This window comes from Sceloporus occidentalis, unplaced genomic scaffold, assembly GCF_023333645.1.
Source record: "Sceloporus occidentalis isolate IW3139 unplaced genomic scaffold, rSceOcc1.0.p SCAF_324, whole genome shotgun sequence".
NCBI lineage: Eukaryota > Metazoa > Chordata > Lepidosauria > Squamata > Phrynosomatidae > Sceloporus > Sceloporus occidentalis.
The window spans coordinates 215,001-232,679 of record NW_028317304.1 but is presented as its reverse complement, the minus strand read 5'-3'; the positions used below and the strand labels follow the sequence as shown (position 1 = coordinate 232,679).

The 17,679-nt window shown below is 43.1% G+C and overlaps 1 protein-coding gene across 1 annotated transcript in view; it reads left to right on the top strand.

Moving 5' to 3' along the window:
• Positions 1-2,476: 2,476 nt before the first annotated feature.
• Positions 2,477-17,679, top strand: part of LOC149274558 (claudin-15-like) — a 21,848-nt gene continuing 6,645 nt past the window's right edge. Inside the window, exon 1 of the mRNA XM_089505358.1 lies at positions 2,477-2,693. Coding sequence (XP_089361484.1) covers positions 2,477-2,693 — 217 coding nt within the window. The remainder of the gene's footprint in view (positions 2,694-17,679) is intronic.

The window sequence follows — 17,679 nt, the reverse complement described above, 5'->3', positions numbered from 1 at the left end:
TACTCCATATAACTCCTCCTATTACTCTGTATAACTCCTCCTATTACCACATATAATGCCTCCCTATAGCTCCTCCTATTACTGCATATAACTCCTATTACCGCATATAACTCCTCCTATTACTCCATATAACCACTCCCTTTAACCCCTTCTGTTACCTCCTGTTACCCCAGCCATCCCCTGTCCGTTTCCCTCATTTGGCACCTAATACAGAGTATTTCCAATGATTAGACACCTATAGAGTTAACACCGGCCTTGCCATATTACTGATCAACAGAGCAGGACACATAGGGCTGTTTTTTGGAAGTTGACCTACTTCCTGGGGGTGACGATGTGCTCAGGGAGTCATTGCCCTCGTGGGAAGATCACATACGGCTCCAGCGGGACCTCGTCTGGGTGTTTAAAACACATTCAGCTCCTTATCGCCAAACTCACCTGAGAAATAGTCCACTGGTTGCTATGGTGATCACACCAATTCTCACCCTTTAACCCATTAAATTCATCACTTTAATAAGTTAACTTTACACAGGACGGTCTCTTTAACCCATTAAACTCATCACTGTCATTAGGTCACTTTACACAGGACGGTCCCTTTAACCCATTAAACTTATCACTGTCATTAGGTCACTTTACACAGAATTGTCCCTTTAACCCATTAAACTCATCACTGTAATAAGTTCACTTTACATAGGACTGTCCCTGTAGCCCATTAAACTCACCACTGTAATTTGGTCACTTTATACAGAACTGTACCTTTAACCCATTAAACTCATCACTGTAATTATGCCACTTGATACAGAACTGTACCTTTAACCCATTAAACTCATCACTGTCATTTGGTCACTTTACGCAGAATTGTCCCTGTAACCCATTAAACTCATCACGGTCATTAGGTAACTTTACACAGGACTGTCCCTTTAACCCATTAAACTCATCACTGTCATTAGGTCACTTTACACAGGACGGTCCCTTTAACCCATTAAACTCATCACTGTCATTAGGTAACTTTACACAGGACGGTCCCTTTAACCCATTAAACTCGTCACTGTTATTTGGTCACTTTACACAGGATTGTCCCTTTAACCCATTAAACACATCACTGTCATTTGGTCACTTTACACAGGACTGTCCCTTTAACCCATTAAACACATCACTGTCATTTGGTCACTTTACACAGGACTGTCCCTTTAACCCATTAAACTCATCACTGTCATTAGGTAACTTTACACAGGACTGTCCCTTTAACCCATTAAACTCATCACTGTCATTTGGTCACTTTACACAGGATTGTCCCTTTAACCCATTAAACTCATCACTGTGATGAGGTCACTTTACACAGGACTGTCCACTTAACCCATTAAACTTATCACTGTCATTAGGTCACTTTACACAGGACTGTCCCTTTAACCCATTAAACTCATCACTATCATGAGGTCATTGTACACCGGACTGTCCCTTTAACCGATTAAGCACATCATTAAGTCACTTTGCTACATGGTTCCAACTATTTGAACCATCCATCTGTGTCATTCGCATGCGTCTGATCTATCGAAGGTCCCTGATACATTGTTTTGCCGTTGCGGTGCATTTCATTCCTGGATCTCAGACTTCCTGGCACTGCGCCCCTGTTGCAGTATATAACAGCGCTGAGTACCGCTGCTGTGCCAACATCCTCAGTACTTACAAAGCAAGCTATATGTGCGGCTTTATGCCTTTTGTGTTAAGGATTCCTCAGTATCAATTCATTTGGAAATGGAATGTACTCGGCATCTGCATGTATCACACCTTAAGTAGAGCGGAAGACTCACGGCGCGTAAACATGCTGCTCTGTACAATGATCCAGAGTATCTATGCTCACATACTGTTCTATATGATGATACAAAGTACAGGTGATAGTGAATGGTATGGTTCTCTGACACCGTGAACTCTCATGACGTATGATGTCATTGCAGTGACATCGGCTGAGATGCTCAGTACCACTGTACAGAGCGGCATGCGTTATGTGTAGGTTCCCAGCTGGCTGATAGTTCTGTTAGCAGGAACTTTTTTTGGAGGGGGTGGGGTGAGCCGGCGAGAGAGAGGAAAGGTTGATTGCACCTTCGCTCTTATACACACTCCTCCCCGTACTGCATATCACATCTCAGGACAGATCCACGGGGCACAGCAGACACAGGAGTGACAGAGTACAGAGAGCGCAGGGGAGGGCACGCTAGGGCAGAACGAGATGGCTCCGAGATAGTGACAGGCGGACAGGGATCGCTGGCACTTCAGATGAAAGAGGGGACACCCAGCTGATAGGTGGCAGAGACTAAAAAAAGTGGTGGATAGGACAGACAGAAGAGGTAACATAGGTGTCAACAAAAAAAAAAACAACCTCAAAGACAGTTACAACTGAGATATGAGAAGAACCTTCTAAGACGCCAAAAAAAAGCAAAAAAGTTCCAATCTCTCAACACTTGTGCCTCTCGCAAGAGACATGTCGGCTGCAGTGGAGGCGGTGGGGTTTTTCTTTGGGGTGTCGGGGACAGTTTTGTTGGGGATCGCGCTTTTCAATGCCAACTGGCGCGTGTCCACAGTCGACGGGAACGTCATCACAACGTCCACGTTGTTTGAGAACCTCTGGCAAAACTGTGCCACGGATTCCACCGGTGTCTACAACTGCCGAGACTTCCCCTCCATGCTGGCTTTGTCAGGTACGTGCAAGCGGTGACTTGGATCACATGGCTGGTGGGTCTGAAGACCCCTGGCGTGAAGGGCTATGACAGGGGGTATCTGTAATGTGGAACGTAATGACGCCGTGGTAGGCATCTACTCAAAAACTCATGATGAGTTGTCCTCAACATTCTTAACGCCTATGCCAAAGAGCTTAGAATTCCTTCACCTTTTACCGGGGGGTTCCATCTGGAACGCTCTTCCAGGAGTCTGGCACTTTCTCCATAAATTAGCCGATTCAGTCTTTCGGCTTTCAAATGATATCAAAACATCTGGTTCTAATTCGTTCTTTTTTTCCCCCCCTCGAAGTAACATTTCTCGATCTTTTATACATGAGAGCCACGAGGTACGTCTAGGGTGGAGGCTTCAGCACTTGTCTAATTTCAGAAGTTAATGGTATTCGGTGGCTGCTCACATGGTTGGTACGGAGGGTAGTTAGCTGGAAGAATCTGTTATTGGTGGTAATATTACGCAAAAAAGCAATGGAAACCCTTGACCATTTTAGTGGCCCATCTTTCACTGACATCTCATGAAGTTCCCACCATTAGGACCACCCAAAAATAATATTTTACGTTCCATATTTTCCACCGGTGGCTCTATAACCAAGAATCAAACTTTCTCTCCAGCTGATTCCTTCCATGTCCAGATCCCACACAACATTAATTCTGGGTTCAACCCAGCGAGCATGTCCCACTAATTGGCCCAAAATCATATTTAGTAGACATTATAGCGAGTGGACACTACCGTGCCCCGTCTAACACACATTTCTCAAGACTCACCCAACAGAAAACCCATAAAGGGAGCCAGAAAAGGATCCAGTCTGTGTGTTAACTCTGCCTAAAGTTCTCATTGTGCTAACTAGTGGCTAGATGTGGAATTACAAGCAGAGCACTGAAAGAGGCTTCACTAGAGATCCTAAGTTCTTTTATTCAGAGCCGTCTAACAGGGATTCTCCCCCAGCCTGCCTTTCCAGACCTTATTTTATATTTACTCTCGGGCTTCTTTATGTGTTATCTGTACCGTATATTGAAATCCGTATATTATCTATACAAAAAAAAAGGTTTGGGGTCACTCAGCTGTTTTCATGGAAAACAAGGAAATTTCTGGCTGTAAAATAATCCGTTTTAAAGGGTTTCTAACCATCAATTACCCTTTTAAACATAAACTTGGAACAGCAAACACAACGTGCTATTGGAACACAGGAGTGATGGGAGTGATAAAGGAGTGATGGGAGTGATAAAGGGCTGTTGGAACACAGGAGTGATGGGAGTGATAAAGGGCCATTGGAACACAGGAGTGATGGGAGTGATAAAGGGCCATTGGAACACAGGAGTGATGGGAGTGATAAAGGGCCGTTGGAACACAGGAGTGATGGGAGTGATAAAGGGCCATTGGAACACAGGAGTGATGGGAGTGATAAAGGGCCATTGGAACACAGGAGTGATGGGAGCGATAAAGGGCCATTGGAACACAGGAGTGATGGGAGTGATAAAGGGCCATTGGAACACAGGAGTGATGGGAGTGATAAAGGGCCTCTGTACGCCTATGAAGAGATTCCATTAAAAATCAGCCGTTTCCGGCTACAATAGTCATTTACAACATTAACCCCGTCTGCGCTGGATTTCTGATCCATTTCATGTTATTTTAATTATTATATAATTCTTTCAAAAAACAACTAGATTCCTAAGTGACCCCCAACTTTTATATGTATGCAGGGGTGGGAATGTGCATTTGTATAATGTATATTTGTGAGTATATATGTATGTGCGGGTTGGAGCAGAATAGAAGTTAGAAAGAGGATGAAAAGGCAGATTAGATAGAAGAAAAAAGGGGAAAAGACAGAAAAAAATGCAAAGAAGGAGGAAAGAATTAAAAAGAACGAAAAAAGATCACAAGTGGCAGAAAGCTAAGAAAGAAGAGAAACGGAGTTTGTTAAAGGCAGAGAAGGGGCCCTTTCCATATAATTGCATTAGGGACGAAAGCACCTTAAGCTGGCCTTGGTGGTAGATAAGTGGAATAGCTTACCAGCAGAGGTGGTAGAGGGCAATACAGTGAGGGTATTAAACATGCATGGGATAGACATACGGCGAGACCAACGACTGATTAAGGTTTAAGTCGTTACAGCAGGAGAAACGGGGGGGGGGGTCAGATCTGTGTTTATGCTGTGGTTTAGGCTTAGGAAATGCTGTGCAGCCAATGAGCAATGTCATATCTGGTCTCCTTCTCTCTGATTGGCCACTTTAAAATTGTTTTCTACGCACGCTTGTAGTGAGCGAATGCGAACCCGCCACTTAAATGCATAGGTCAAAAATATTATGCGCAGGAAGCACTCCCAGCCAAAAAGTCTTGCTCCCACTCCCACAATGCATTGTGCCCAGATGTCCATTTCTGCCGCTTGTCTCTTCTGTGTTCCCAACAAATATTATTTTTAAACCATAAAGCAAAATTCCTAATGTTATTTAGCACAAAGTATGGCTCAAAATACACACTTTAAGGAGAGCCAATGACTTAAAAATGCCGTTATTCGCCGTGGCATAATGTCCGCTTATTAGTTGTCTTTTACATTTTAGTAATATTTATCTTTTAACTGGTGCAGGACTCAGAGAACACAACTAGCTAGCTAGCTGCAAACTAACACAATAAGATCTTTATTCATATTTAATTTACTGAGAGGGGGCGGTGGATAAGTGGAACAGCTTCCCAGCAGAAGTGGTAGAGGGTGCTACAGTGAGGGTATTAAATATGCATGGGATAGACATACGGCGAGACCAACGACTGATTAAGGTTTGAGTCGTTACAGCAGGAGAAACGGGGAGAATAGACGATGGGGAGCGGGGCCGATCTGCCGGTAAATTCAAATTTCTGTATGTATATGAAGTCCGATTTTTCCCTTTTTTGTCAGAAATCGATGGGTTATGTAACAACGACATGAGGTTGGAAAAAAAAAGGGTCATAATTCCACCAAGATAAACAACTTCAAAAGATATTCCTGACTACATTAACCTGAACAAAACAAATAGCTAATCTTAAAGGGACAGCGCGGGGATAAGGAGAACAGCCAAAGAACACGGATTAGGCAAAGTCCGTACAAAATGTCATTTTAAATTAAAAAAACACTTTACTTTGTTTTTGTTTTTTTGTTTGCGGATTCTGCAAAAAAATCAATCCATTTAAGAATATATATATATATTTATCTAATTATTTTTATTTTATTTTTCATATAACCTGTCTGAAAATTAACCCTTTGTTCGCATTTAATAAACCTGGAGCATTAGTCTTTTTTTTTTTTTTTTTTTTTATGTTGTGAACTAGAACACACTTTGGGGTTTTTTTTTTAGTTTTTTTCTTTTTGTAAGATTTTTTTTTTTTTTTTTTTTTTATGAAACATGTCTGGCCCTTTAAATTAAGGGTCATTTTTTTTTTAAGTCCTAAAAGAAAAACATGATTCTAAAAATGCCCCAAAGTATGAAAAGTATTAAATATCGGAGCCAATTAATTCCCTTCCTTTGTATAATTTTTTTTATTTTTTTTTTTAAATGGAGCCTATATTTTAACGTTCCAGTGACTTCCTGTGCGGTGGATTCCGGAGCTTTACCACCTTCACTGTAAAGAATGTACTGCTCGTCTTCCGCTGTAGCCGGTTTTCCAGTTGGTTTGACAAATGGGCGGAGAAGTTTAAATGGACCCGTCATTTGCCATTGTAAATAAATACCTCCCAACAGTCCCGTTTTTCGTGGAGCAGTCCCAATTTACAGGCATTGGAGATCATGGGCTGGTTAGGAAGATCTTTCTCAGCTCCCAGGAGCGCTCACTCAGTTGGAGAGCGGTGCATCAGGGGAGGAAAGAGGGGCATAAGGATTCGGGCCAAAAGAGGGACTGGTCAAACTGAACAGGGATACTTGGGTGGTGAAATCACATGTTTTATCAGTGAACGGTGAACGGTTTTCAGGATAAAAACAATCAGGAAAGACTGAGGGATCTCAACATGTCCAGGGGAGAGAAGAGAGAGGGGATGGGAGAGAAGAAAGAGAGGTAATGGGGGAGAGAAGAGAGGGGGTGGGAGAGAGTGATGGGGAGAGAAGAGAGAGGATGGGGAGAAGAGAGGGGATGGAAGAGAGTGACGGGAGAGAAGAGAGAGAGGATGGGAGAGAGTGATGGGGAGAGAAGTGACAGGGGAGAGGAGAAGGGGGGTGAAAGAGAGTGACAGGGGAAGAGAGAGAGGGGATGGGAGAGAGTGAAGGGGAGAGAACATCATGATTTTATTTGACTTTACAGAATTTCTCCCTCCTGTGACGGATAAGTCAGGGTTAGGGCTGCAGCTTCCCAGCCTTAGGTCAGCGGGGGTGAGCGGCTCAGCACCTGTACGAGGTGTTTAGATTTTAATACAACAGGTGCTTTGTATCGAGCCAACGCAACGTGAACTTCATGTGAAAAAAGGAGGAAAGACGGGGGGGAGAGGAGACTAAAAAGCGGGGATTAGGAAGGAAAGTGCATGAGGCCCGCTGCGGCTGTGACAGCTCCCTGGGCCACTCAGGGGAGATCAGAGGATCCCCCCAACCAGCCCATGATCCCCACTGCCAGCAAAAGCGGGATAGCGAGCATCTACCTGGTATAGTATGGTAGTGCTTCGCAATCAGGACTGTCCCATGAAAACCAGGACTGTTGGGAGGTATGAGCTAGGCTGGCCATTCCCCCCCCCCCCCAGGACGCTTAGAAAGTTGGTTTGTTGCCGACCTGAACTGCCCCCTGCAGTATGTGAGATATAACAGAAAAGTAGAATCTGCCAGCAGGGTAGTGTTACCCGTTTATAATAATACCTACTGGCAGTGACACGGTTAATCTCCACCTGTCTCTGAGGAATGGGGTGTGTTATATAACGCCGTAATCCTGTATATAATATATAGGGTATCAGCGGGTTATCTGCGTCCGGGTCACTTCGCGGGGGGGGGGGGTAGTCGGAAGGCTCGTAGGGCGAGTGGGGAGGGGGGGGCCTGGATCGAGTGTCGCCTTATAGTGTAATGTGCATAATAATCATCACTTTCTACTTGACCCTGAAAGAGTGACCCTTTCATGGCCCATGGTGAAGATTCTGTGTAGTGACTGCCCATACGGCGCTAATACCATTGGTCATGGAAAACTTGACTTGTCTTTATTTAACCTCTTAAGGACAGTGGACGGTCCCTTAACCCATTGTAAACAATGCTTTTTGAGCCTGTACATGTATGGGCTTTGTCATTAAGGGGTTAAAGATACACTTTGTTGAGTCACCTGCATTCAAGCAGGGATATCAACCATAATATAGCGAGTCAGCTCCGGACTGCGTGACCCTGGTATGATAATATGCCTCTGCGGTATATAACAGGCCATCGGGCTCTTGATGTCCCAAACCGGCCCATAAGCACTAAGGAGTACAATGCCGTGTCAGTGCAGCCTCCATCATTTCCTTCTGCCCGGGGCCACACGTGGTGCTCAGTAAGGACAGCGGGGCAGAGGGGGGGGTGGCTGGAGACTCCGGGTGAAACGCCGCTTCTCGGGGTCTCCGGGTCACTGCGGGGAATGACAGCAGCGGTTTTTATCTCGTTCCGAGTATCTTCTCCTATGTCCTGTAATACGCATCCCTTCACATACACATCGCCAAAGGCGTTTTATAGTATTTATACTGGCAGCGCAGCCCTGTAACAGGTAATATTTATATATTGGCAGCTGGGCGAGAGCCAATACTTTCATTAAAGGGACACACGCGCCATCATGGTACCGAGAGGTCCCTTTAAATGTCCGCGATGTCCCTCTTAGAAATGCTGGAATCCAACCCTATTCCTCTCCCCCTCCCCCAGCTATCGTCCACGTTGAGATGAACGCATCATAACATTTATACATCATAACAGTTAACCTTTAGTCCTCTTTTATTATTATTATTATTTTTTATTTATTTATTTTTTTTAACGTTGACAAGAAACATAAAAAAAATAAATCTTCTGCTCGGCTCCAAAGTTTTTCTAGAGGTTAAAAAAATAAATAATAACAATAAAAAAAAAATATATATATATATATATATATATATATAAATATTATACAAATATATTATTTATATATTATATATAATATTATATGATATAAATATATAAAGTTCTACTAGTAAAGGTGGAAATATCTGTAGAGCTGATTTTTTTATTTTTATTTTCAAGCCTAAATTTTTTTTCAATTTTTTTTCCAACAATTTTTTGACGTTCCTTTTTTTTTTTTTTGTCAACTTTTTGAGATGACAGATCTGTGATGTTTCCGTGGAAACCTCTGTGGATTTCAAGGTTTCCGCATAATTTTCCATTGAGTCAAGACAACGCTGATAAACGATATGCATTTTACGCATGTAGTCACTCGGTCGACTATTCTTCAAGGAATATCGATTGGCTTCAAAACGGATCTTCTAGTGGGGCGTCACATATGTCTCTTAACTGAACTTGATGATCTTACACAAGGAACGCTTGCTCTTTATCAACATATAGATATCATATACACCTCGTGGAGCGTTATTATCAGCATATAGAAACTCAGCACTAATATATATAACCCAGCGTGTTTGTTTTTCCCACCCCCAACACGTCCAATGTATCATTCCAGCTACTCCATTCAGACAAGCGACCTTGGGGTTGGAAATTTGTTGACATCAGCGAAACTGTTCTCTGAATAACCCTATAAACCTTCATAGCCAGTAAAAAGCTCAGCATTGTTATAACCCTCAATAAAACTAATCGTTTTACTGACTGCTAAATATTTATTGTCTTGTAAAAAGTTCCACGCGGGCTTAGACTTACATTGGTATTTCGATTTTTGAGCATTGTTCCTCAGAATCTTCACGTGTCCTTCATAGAACTTCTTTCATTTAAGTTCTGTAGGACACAAAGTTGGGGTGACCTTCTTCATCTTTCCCTAAGAAGTCAAAACCTTCTGTAGATCGAGACATTTTCCTCTCCTTTGCTTCTACTTTATCCTCCAGAAGGCTAATGGATTCATACTTCACCGTTGGTCCTCAAGGTTTTTGTGTATCCTTATCCGCAGAACTTCTTGTGGGTCACAAAGTCATTGGGGACCTTTGTTTCTGTTTCTCCAGTCAACATGTGTTGTGTAGATTAAGACACTTCCACCTCCTTTGCTTCGTCTACATCTTCCAGAAGGCTTCTGGATTCGTTTTTCACCGACGGTCCTCAGGGTCTTTGTGTATCCTCACCAGTAGAACCTCTTTAAGGCTAGGTTGCAAGTTCTGCGGGACATAAAACTAATGGGAACCTTTGTTTCTCCAGCTTTCTTCCAGAAGGCTAATGGATTTATATTTCACCGTTGGTCCCAAAGGTTTTTGTGTATCCTTACCAGCAGAACGTCTTTGTTTTATCGGGAACCTTTGCTTCTGTTTCTCCAGTGTTCCCTAAAAAAGTCAACATTTTTTGTGTAGATCTAGACCCTTTTCTCTCCTTTCCTTCCCCTCTCTTCCAGGAGGCTTCTGGATTTATTTTTCACCGTTGGTCCTAAAGGTCTTTGTTTATCCTCAACAAGAAAACCTCTTCAATGATAACAGATTGCCACTTCTGTGGAACACAAAGCTAGCCTTTGTTTCCGTTTCTCTGGTGTTCTCCAGCTCAAGACATTTTTTTTCTCTCCCTTTCCTTCTACTCTCTCTTCCAAGAAGCTCTTGGGGATGGTTGCCCATAAAAAAGATAGTTCTAGCCAACAATTCAGGCTTTAAGCTATACTGGAAATTGTACAAGAAAAGCCAATCTTCTCTCCTGATGATTGGCCTACAACAAGACTTTCACTTTGTAAAGCATTTGAGGTCCAAAATGAGACTCTTTTAAAACACATTGGTGGGATCTATGGACCTTTCGGACCTGCTTTTATGAGCATACATATTTGGTACCATGGAAGCCATCTTAACTTCCTGTTCTCAGAATCTGCATGATTATTCCTCCCCGTTAAGTTATTTCTCCCATATTGTAAAGTGGCTGATTGTTGATTGATCCAGATAGGGTGGAGAGAGAAGAAGGAAGAGAAAAATTTCAGGACTAGAATTTAACTAATGCTTGCTCTGCCACAAGCTACCACCTATCTGAGCTATCAGAGGTGAAATAGTCCACTACTTTTACATTAAATATATAATACGCTCCGACTATGGATGAAGCAATTTTGACATCTAGTTATTCTCAGCTATTAAGCCACCGGATGTCTCATCCAACCACCCTCGTAAAGAGTCATAACGTAGTAAGCAAGTAAAATGTGGTATCCTAATCACATGACCAATATAATGGGAATATGATGAGCCTTCTCAACTAAAACAGCTATGATGTCATAAAATGTTTTATTGTAATGGGAATAGAGTCTCGCTTGTGTTAAATAACCCTAGGGTTTATATAAGTTTTTATGGGGGTCAAAAACGTGACGGGCTTAACCCATAAAACTGTTTGCCATACCATGCTTTCCCTTTCTGTAAAGAACTGAAGACAAAATGTTTTCCCGTAAGTTGTTTGCTCAACATAAACAGACGCGATATATGATGGTATAGCCAAAGCTTATTGGCAAAGACATGTTTATGATGTAATTGTATGTTCCAGACGTGGGTAAATACATGTTTATGATGTAATTGTATGTTCCAGACGTTTGTATGCATAAGGCCTGAAGGGGATTTGAACATGCATGGGGTAAGGCTGTCCCGGGCATAAGACAAGACCAAGGACCAAGTGAGGGTTAGGTCTTCACTGCCGCTTGAAAAATGGCAGACTTAATGGAATGGCTTAACGGGAAGAGACTGGGCGCATTCTGATGGGTCATAAATGTGTTCTTAATAATAAATGGTGGTCCAAGCATACAAAAATGCGCTGAGTCCGGGCGCCAGGATATTACATCATTTTGCATCACTGTAGATACTACAGTAGCATGCGAGAACCTTGAGGGCGCAGAAGAGCTGCACCATTCCTGTGTAAGCAGGCTAATGTATGTGTGTATGTTAACCCAAACTGAGGGCAATATGGCGGCGCGTCCAGTGATGTTCTCTCCCTCATTTGGAATGGGGCAGGCTGATGGGAGGGGCATAGGAGCCTAGGCATTAAGCTTGTGTTGGGCCCCAGGATTTCTGATGGCGGCCCTGCTTGTAGGCGACCCATTATGGATGTCTGTAGAATTCAAGGCCAGCCTCTTTAAAGACCACCCTGGCCTTGGTTACTCAACTGGTTCACAACAACAGGATACAGAAAGTACCCCGCAGGAGAGGGAGCTAAAGGGGCCCCTTGTTGTCTTATTGCTCCAGGGCCCCAAGTGCTTTAATCTGGCCTTGGGTACAGCCCTGCTTTCCTCTGCCCCCCCCCCGGTACGGTGTAACAGGTCCATGGCCTGGTTATAACTTCATCTCAATGTCTTCTGTAGTTCCATTGAAATGTCTTCATATCCTGTTTACGATGTACGCGGTTCCAATCCATTTTATACACAGAATCCCGTGCTTTGGAAATGCAAACTTTGAAGACATAATATTTGTGTTATTAATCTCTTCCGTAAACTATTAGCAGACATTACTTTTCCTTATCAGACGATTATTACCTTATCCAAACTAATGGACTTATTAAGATATCATTTATATCAAAGAGAAACATTAGGCATGGGTTATGCAGGAGTTACGCCAATTCGTGCATCGGGTTAGGGCTACATGTTACGGTAAATAAGCTATATGTATTAGAAATACCATGGTAGTAGCCATCTGCATGTTTTTTCCTGCCTATTAAGTTGTCTCTCCTATTGTTAAGTTGCTGATTGTTAGTGATTGGTTCAGGCGGGCTTTGTAAAGGGGTGGGGGGAGGGGGAGAGAACGTCAGGATAGGAAATCGATCAGATAATACTGGCTCTGCCACAGGGAGGGACCAGGGTGGAAAATGAGTGGGGCATGGCATGACATCATCACCACATAATGTGGGAGGCATGCGGCATGACATCATACTATTCTGGCTGATGATATCATTAGCGTGTTCCATCTTGATGGCATATTCACAACTCCAAATAAAGGCTGGAAATTGGGCCTACGAACCACTGCGTGACTTGACTCTCCTCTTATAAAACAATCTTATTAATGATTATAATTTTGCACAATACGTGATCTTTACCGTTAAGTGTCTTTTTTGCAGTGGTAACTCAGTGTGTAAGTATAAGGGAGCTTTGGAAACAAGTGACCCCAGGGGTGGGCTGGCAAGGGCGACGGGGGGGCCATTGGGCTGCCCTAACTTAAACAATTTGGACAGCTGACTGAAACGCTTTTTGTGTGTGTTTTACTTGCAGTTCTGCATATAGCCACCAGGGCTATATGTCTCAAGTAACAAGGACTTTAGGCACCATTTACACATTTTGATCCTTTCTGTGCTCCTTCGGTTGTTTTTTGTGCATTCACTTTCTGTAAATGTGTCCTGGACAGGACTGGATAGTGTACTTTGAGAGTTCTGTGGTGTTCTGATGTTTTATTACTGGGCCACATGGCTGGTCTTGACCCCTGGACTGATTTTTTTTGCCAGCCCTCGCCTGGGTGACCCCCCAAGGATTATACCATAGAAAACACTCTCCAAAAGAGCACTCTATTCAGAACCATTTTACTAATGGGATTTATGCTCTTAAAGGTACAGGGCCCTTTATGTACACAAACATTTAGAAAGAAGTGAAATGACCCTGATGCTCTTAGATCAGCAATAAGCCTTGTAATGGAATAATTTAGTTTTCTCGTGTGATTAAACTTACAGTCATTTAAATTAATCATATTTGCCCCTAATAAAGCAAAACATAACAAGCATTCGAATACAGATTTGAGGTCTTCACAGCAATTCATCCTTCTTTCTATAGGCCACACCTTCATTTTTATATTTTTTTATATCCAAGTGCGTAACTTTGTTTTCGCCTATGTTGAACCAGTGTCAGATTTCATCTGCTAAATCAAAATTTTATCCAAATCCCTCTGTCTAGAACACACATCCTACTTTGGATTATATTATATTACCTACTGCCGTTTAATCTGCAAATATACTTTCTCCCCACTTTGGTTAGGATTTAAAAAAACCAACAAAACAATGGAAACACATTACTAACAAATTCCGAATCCTGACGCATTCCGCGCACAAGTTTTATGTTGTTTAATTTGGGAAAGTGTATTTGATCTAAAGCTTATTCAGCTGTTAAATGCCCTTTGTTGTGCGTGTAGAAAACAAACACATTATTATCTTTGTCAGGTGGTTGAATTCTTGGACTCGCTTTTTCGAAACCACACTGACAAGCATTTGAACTTTAGTTACAATCTGGGATCGGCGCAAAAAAATCATTGAAGATACTTTTAATAAACATCAATTAGACGCATGCCCCTTTAAATTGAGGCTTTACCATTTGGGAGGTTATTCACTTTACTGATTTACGACTCAATCTCTAGGTCTTATAAGAACCAAACAGCTCCTGAAGAGGAAGATAAATGCAAAATGTTTGGTGAGAAGCCAGCTTGGCCAAGTGCACATGTTTGTCTTCGCTTTATCTAGTCACCCTTTGGCTCGTTGATGACTTAGCCAAGTGTTTTTACATTTTTTAAATCTAATGTTAACATGTCTAACCCCTACCCCAGACACGTCTTTGCGGTAGGGGTAAGTAGGGACCACCAAAGGAGGTGGAAAGAGGTTATGCTTCCATAGCTGGGAGGCCGAGAAGCCACCATTCTAAGAACTTGTGGTCTTCAGGATCAGCAATTGATGTTGTGTATTGGTTAGGGTATAATGATGGACAGGGAACCAGGACATCTTGACCCAAGTGTATCCAGGATCACGGGAACATTTACTTCATCCAGGCAGGAGGCAATATAGAATAGTTCTGAGTCTGACTAATCCTAGGCAGCCAACAATCCTGAAGGTCCATGGTCCATGAGCTAGCTCTGAAACTCAGGAGTTTACTCACTAAAGCCGGAGTTTATAGTTTTCGCTCTTCATTATGAAGGACCGACCCTAGTGAGCGACGAGCATCTCCTGGAGGAAGAGCTGAACTGGCCAGAGCTGACCCAGACAGGAGGTCTGACCCCTTCTGGGCAGCCAACAATCCTGAAGGTCTGGGGTTCAAGAGGTAGCTCCGGAACAACGAGTGTTTACTAAATAAAGCCAGAGTTTACAGTTTCCATTCTTTATTATAAAGGTCCGACAATAGTGAGTGTCTCCTGTTGGAAGAGCTGAGCCAGCCCTGTATAATGTATAGCTATATGATCTTGAAATTTACTACTACTATGTTACAGGGCTGGGGGGCTCAGCTGGCCCAGAATAATACCCAAAGGTAAATAAAACATATTAGGGTGATCTGGGTTATTTTCTTGCAACAGCCGGTAATCTTTTAAAATATTTCTCTTACTATTTTTAAGGTGAATTACATTTTTTGTTACCTTTTTTAGACCTGGCCCACAAGGCCGCGTCTTATCCCACAAATAAATCATTTCTAGTAATCATTCACGACCAGTGAAACCATCTGCTGTAAACGCTTCTCCCGTATCATCAGCATTGACATATTATATTGCTTGTCCGCCAATTAACATTCCATTGTTATTTATTAACTTGCGTTTTTAAGGTGCGCGGAGACGTTTAAAAATTACAAATATTTAAAGGGAAAAAAATAGAAATTTGAAAAAATTGCCTGCCTAGAAAAAAAACTATATCGAGATGAAGGGAGGAAATAAATTAAAGGGCATTCGATGTACTAGATGATCCTGAAGAAGGAAGAAAGGTGATTTTTGTATTGGTCATGTCTGCTTATATGCACGGTCAAGCAACATTTAGCTCAGTGGACAAACTTGAGGTTTTGACCCAAAAATGCATAGGGGTAAACACTGGGAGAGGGAGTTTAGGGCTGGTACCATCCAGTCTAAGAGGCAAGACGAAGCTTGAGACCCTCCTTAGGAGGATGACCTGGGCACACCATGACCAGGAGAAGAGACAGAGGAGCAGGACATGTTGGAAGTCCAACCAACAGGCTTCTAATGAAAGAACGAAAGGAAGCAGGGGTCTGGAGCCCAAGAGTTCTTCGCAATGTACCAATACTGAGACCAGGGATATAATATCATATCGCGGGTTCATCGTCAGTAGACTGCAAGCAGCACGCTCCAGCACTGGAGATCTGTGCAAGCAAAGTATATTGGGTCATCGCTGTAGATCGATTGTTGAAAATTTGGGGGATTTTTTCCACCAGGGAAATGCTCTAGGCTCTCTAGTGTTCAAGTCCTGATTTTCTACCTTGTTTTGTAAAAAATCTATAAAAAAATAACAAGATGCTATGGGAGTGTTTAAAGAGATTTGGATAGAGGACACCTGAAGGTTTATCAACATATTTGTCCTATTAGGGGTTAAAAAGAAGCTGCTTATCCCAACTGAACTCGACCATCCTAGATAAGGGCAGGTGGGAAGATATCCTTCTGAAAAGATATCATGGCAGGCTGCAATGTACAATGTTCTCAAAGCAGGAACCCATGTTATGCCAGGCAGCATAGTATCCAGAGTAACCAACATAGGTCAGGGCAGGAACCACTGGGCCAACAATGGGGAAAATCCCAGGGTTTTATAAGGTCAAGTGGCTTGGATCATCAAGTGGACCATCAAGGGTCAGGGCAGGATGTGCAGTGCCCTGTTACAGGTAACCTGTTATGGTCAGGGCAGAAAGTATAGTATTGCGGACCAGGTACCCATACTAGGAGGAATAGTATCCATGCAAGGTAAACAGGGTGGATCAAGACAAGGAACAGACAATGATGGGCCAAGTGACCATCTAAGGTCAATCTAAGTTACTTGAATCATAAAGTGGACCATCAAGGATCAGGGCAGGAGGTGCATTGTCATGTTACAGGTAACCAGTTAAGGTCAAGGAGGAACAGTATCCATGGCCTGGGTGGGTCAATACAAGAAGCAGACAAAGCGACCATCCAAGGTCAATCTAAGTGGCTTGGATCAACGCAGTAAAGGAAAACAATTAAGATTCTATGCAAATTAACACCAGTAGTTTCGCAACCTTCCGGACACAAATTAAATCGGTGAACAAGGTGCGCGAGAGTTTTGAAATCATCCTGGTTTTGTTTATTAAATGGAAAGGCTGGCGTTAATTAAATAGCTCTGAGGGTTAAATACTTGCGTGTTCTCCTGGCATCCACAGAGATTAACTGGGAGGGAAGAAGCGGTCACAACCTATATTCACAGCTCATTAGACGTCAGCTTTCCAACTGTGAAAGTGGAGACATAGCCCTTAAGATTTTCAATGGTCTATTAATCACTATAATTGCACCTTAATCCCTCTTTTTGTGCACAGCACGTACTGTATGGGCACCAGCAGTGCCATCCTACCCGTCACACACTACTACACTGTGATATGTACATACAGCACAGACCGTGGCAGTGCCAGCCTCCCCCTCACACACTACTACACCGTGACATGTATACACAGCACAGATACAGCACAGACAGCGGCAGCCTCCCCTCACACACTACTACACCGTGACATGTATACACAGCACAGATACAGCGCAGACAGCGGCAGCCTCCCCTCACACACTACTACACCGTGACATGTATACACAGCACAGATACAGCGCAGACAGCGGCAGCGCCAGCCTCCCCCTCACACACTACCACACCGTGACATGTATACACAGCACAGATACAGCGCAGACAGCGGCAGCCTCCACTCACACACTACTACACCGTGACATGTATACACAGCACAGATACAGCGCAGACAGCGGCAGTGCCAGCCTCCCCTCACACAGTACTACACCGTGACATGTATACACAGCACAGGTACAGCGCAGACAGCGGCAGCCTCCCCTCACACACTACTACACCGTGACATGTATACACAGCACAGATACAGCGCAGACAGCGGCAGCCTCCCCCTCACACACTACTACACCGTGACATGTATACACAGCACAGATACAGCGCAGACAGC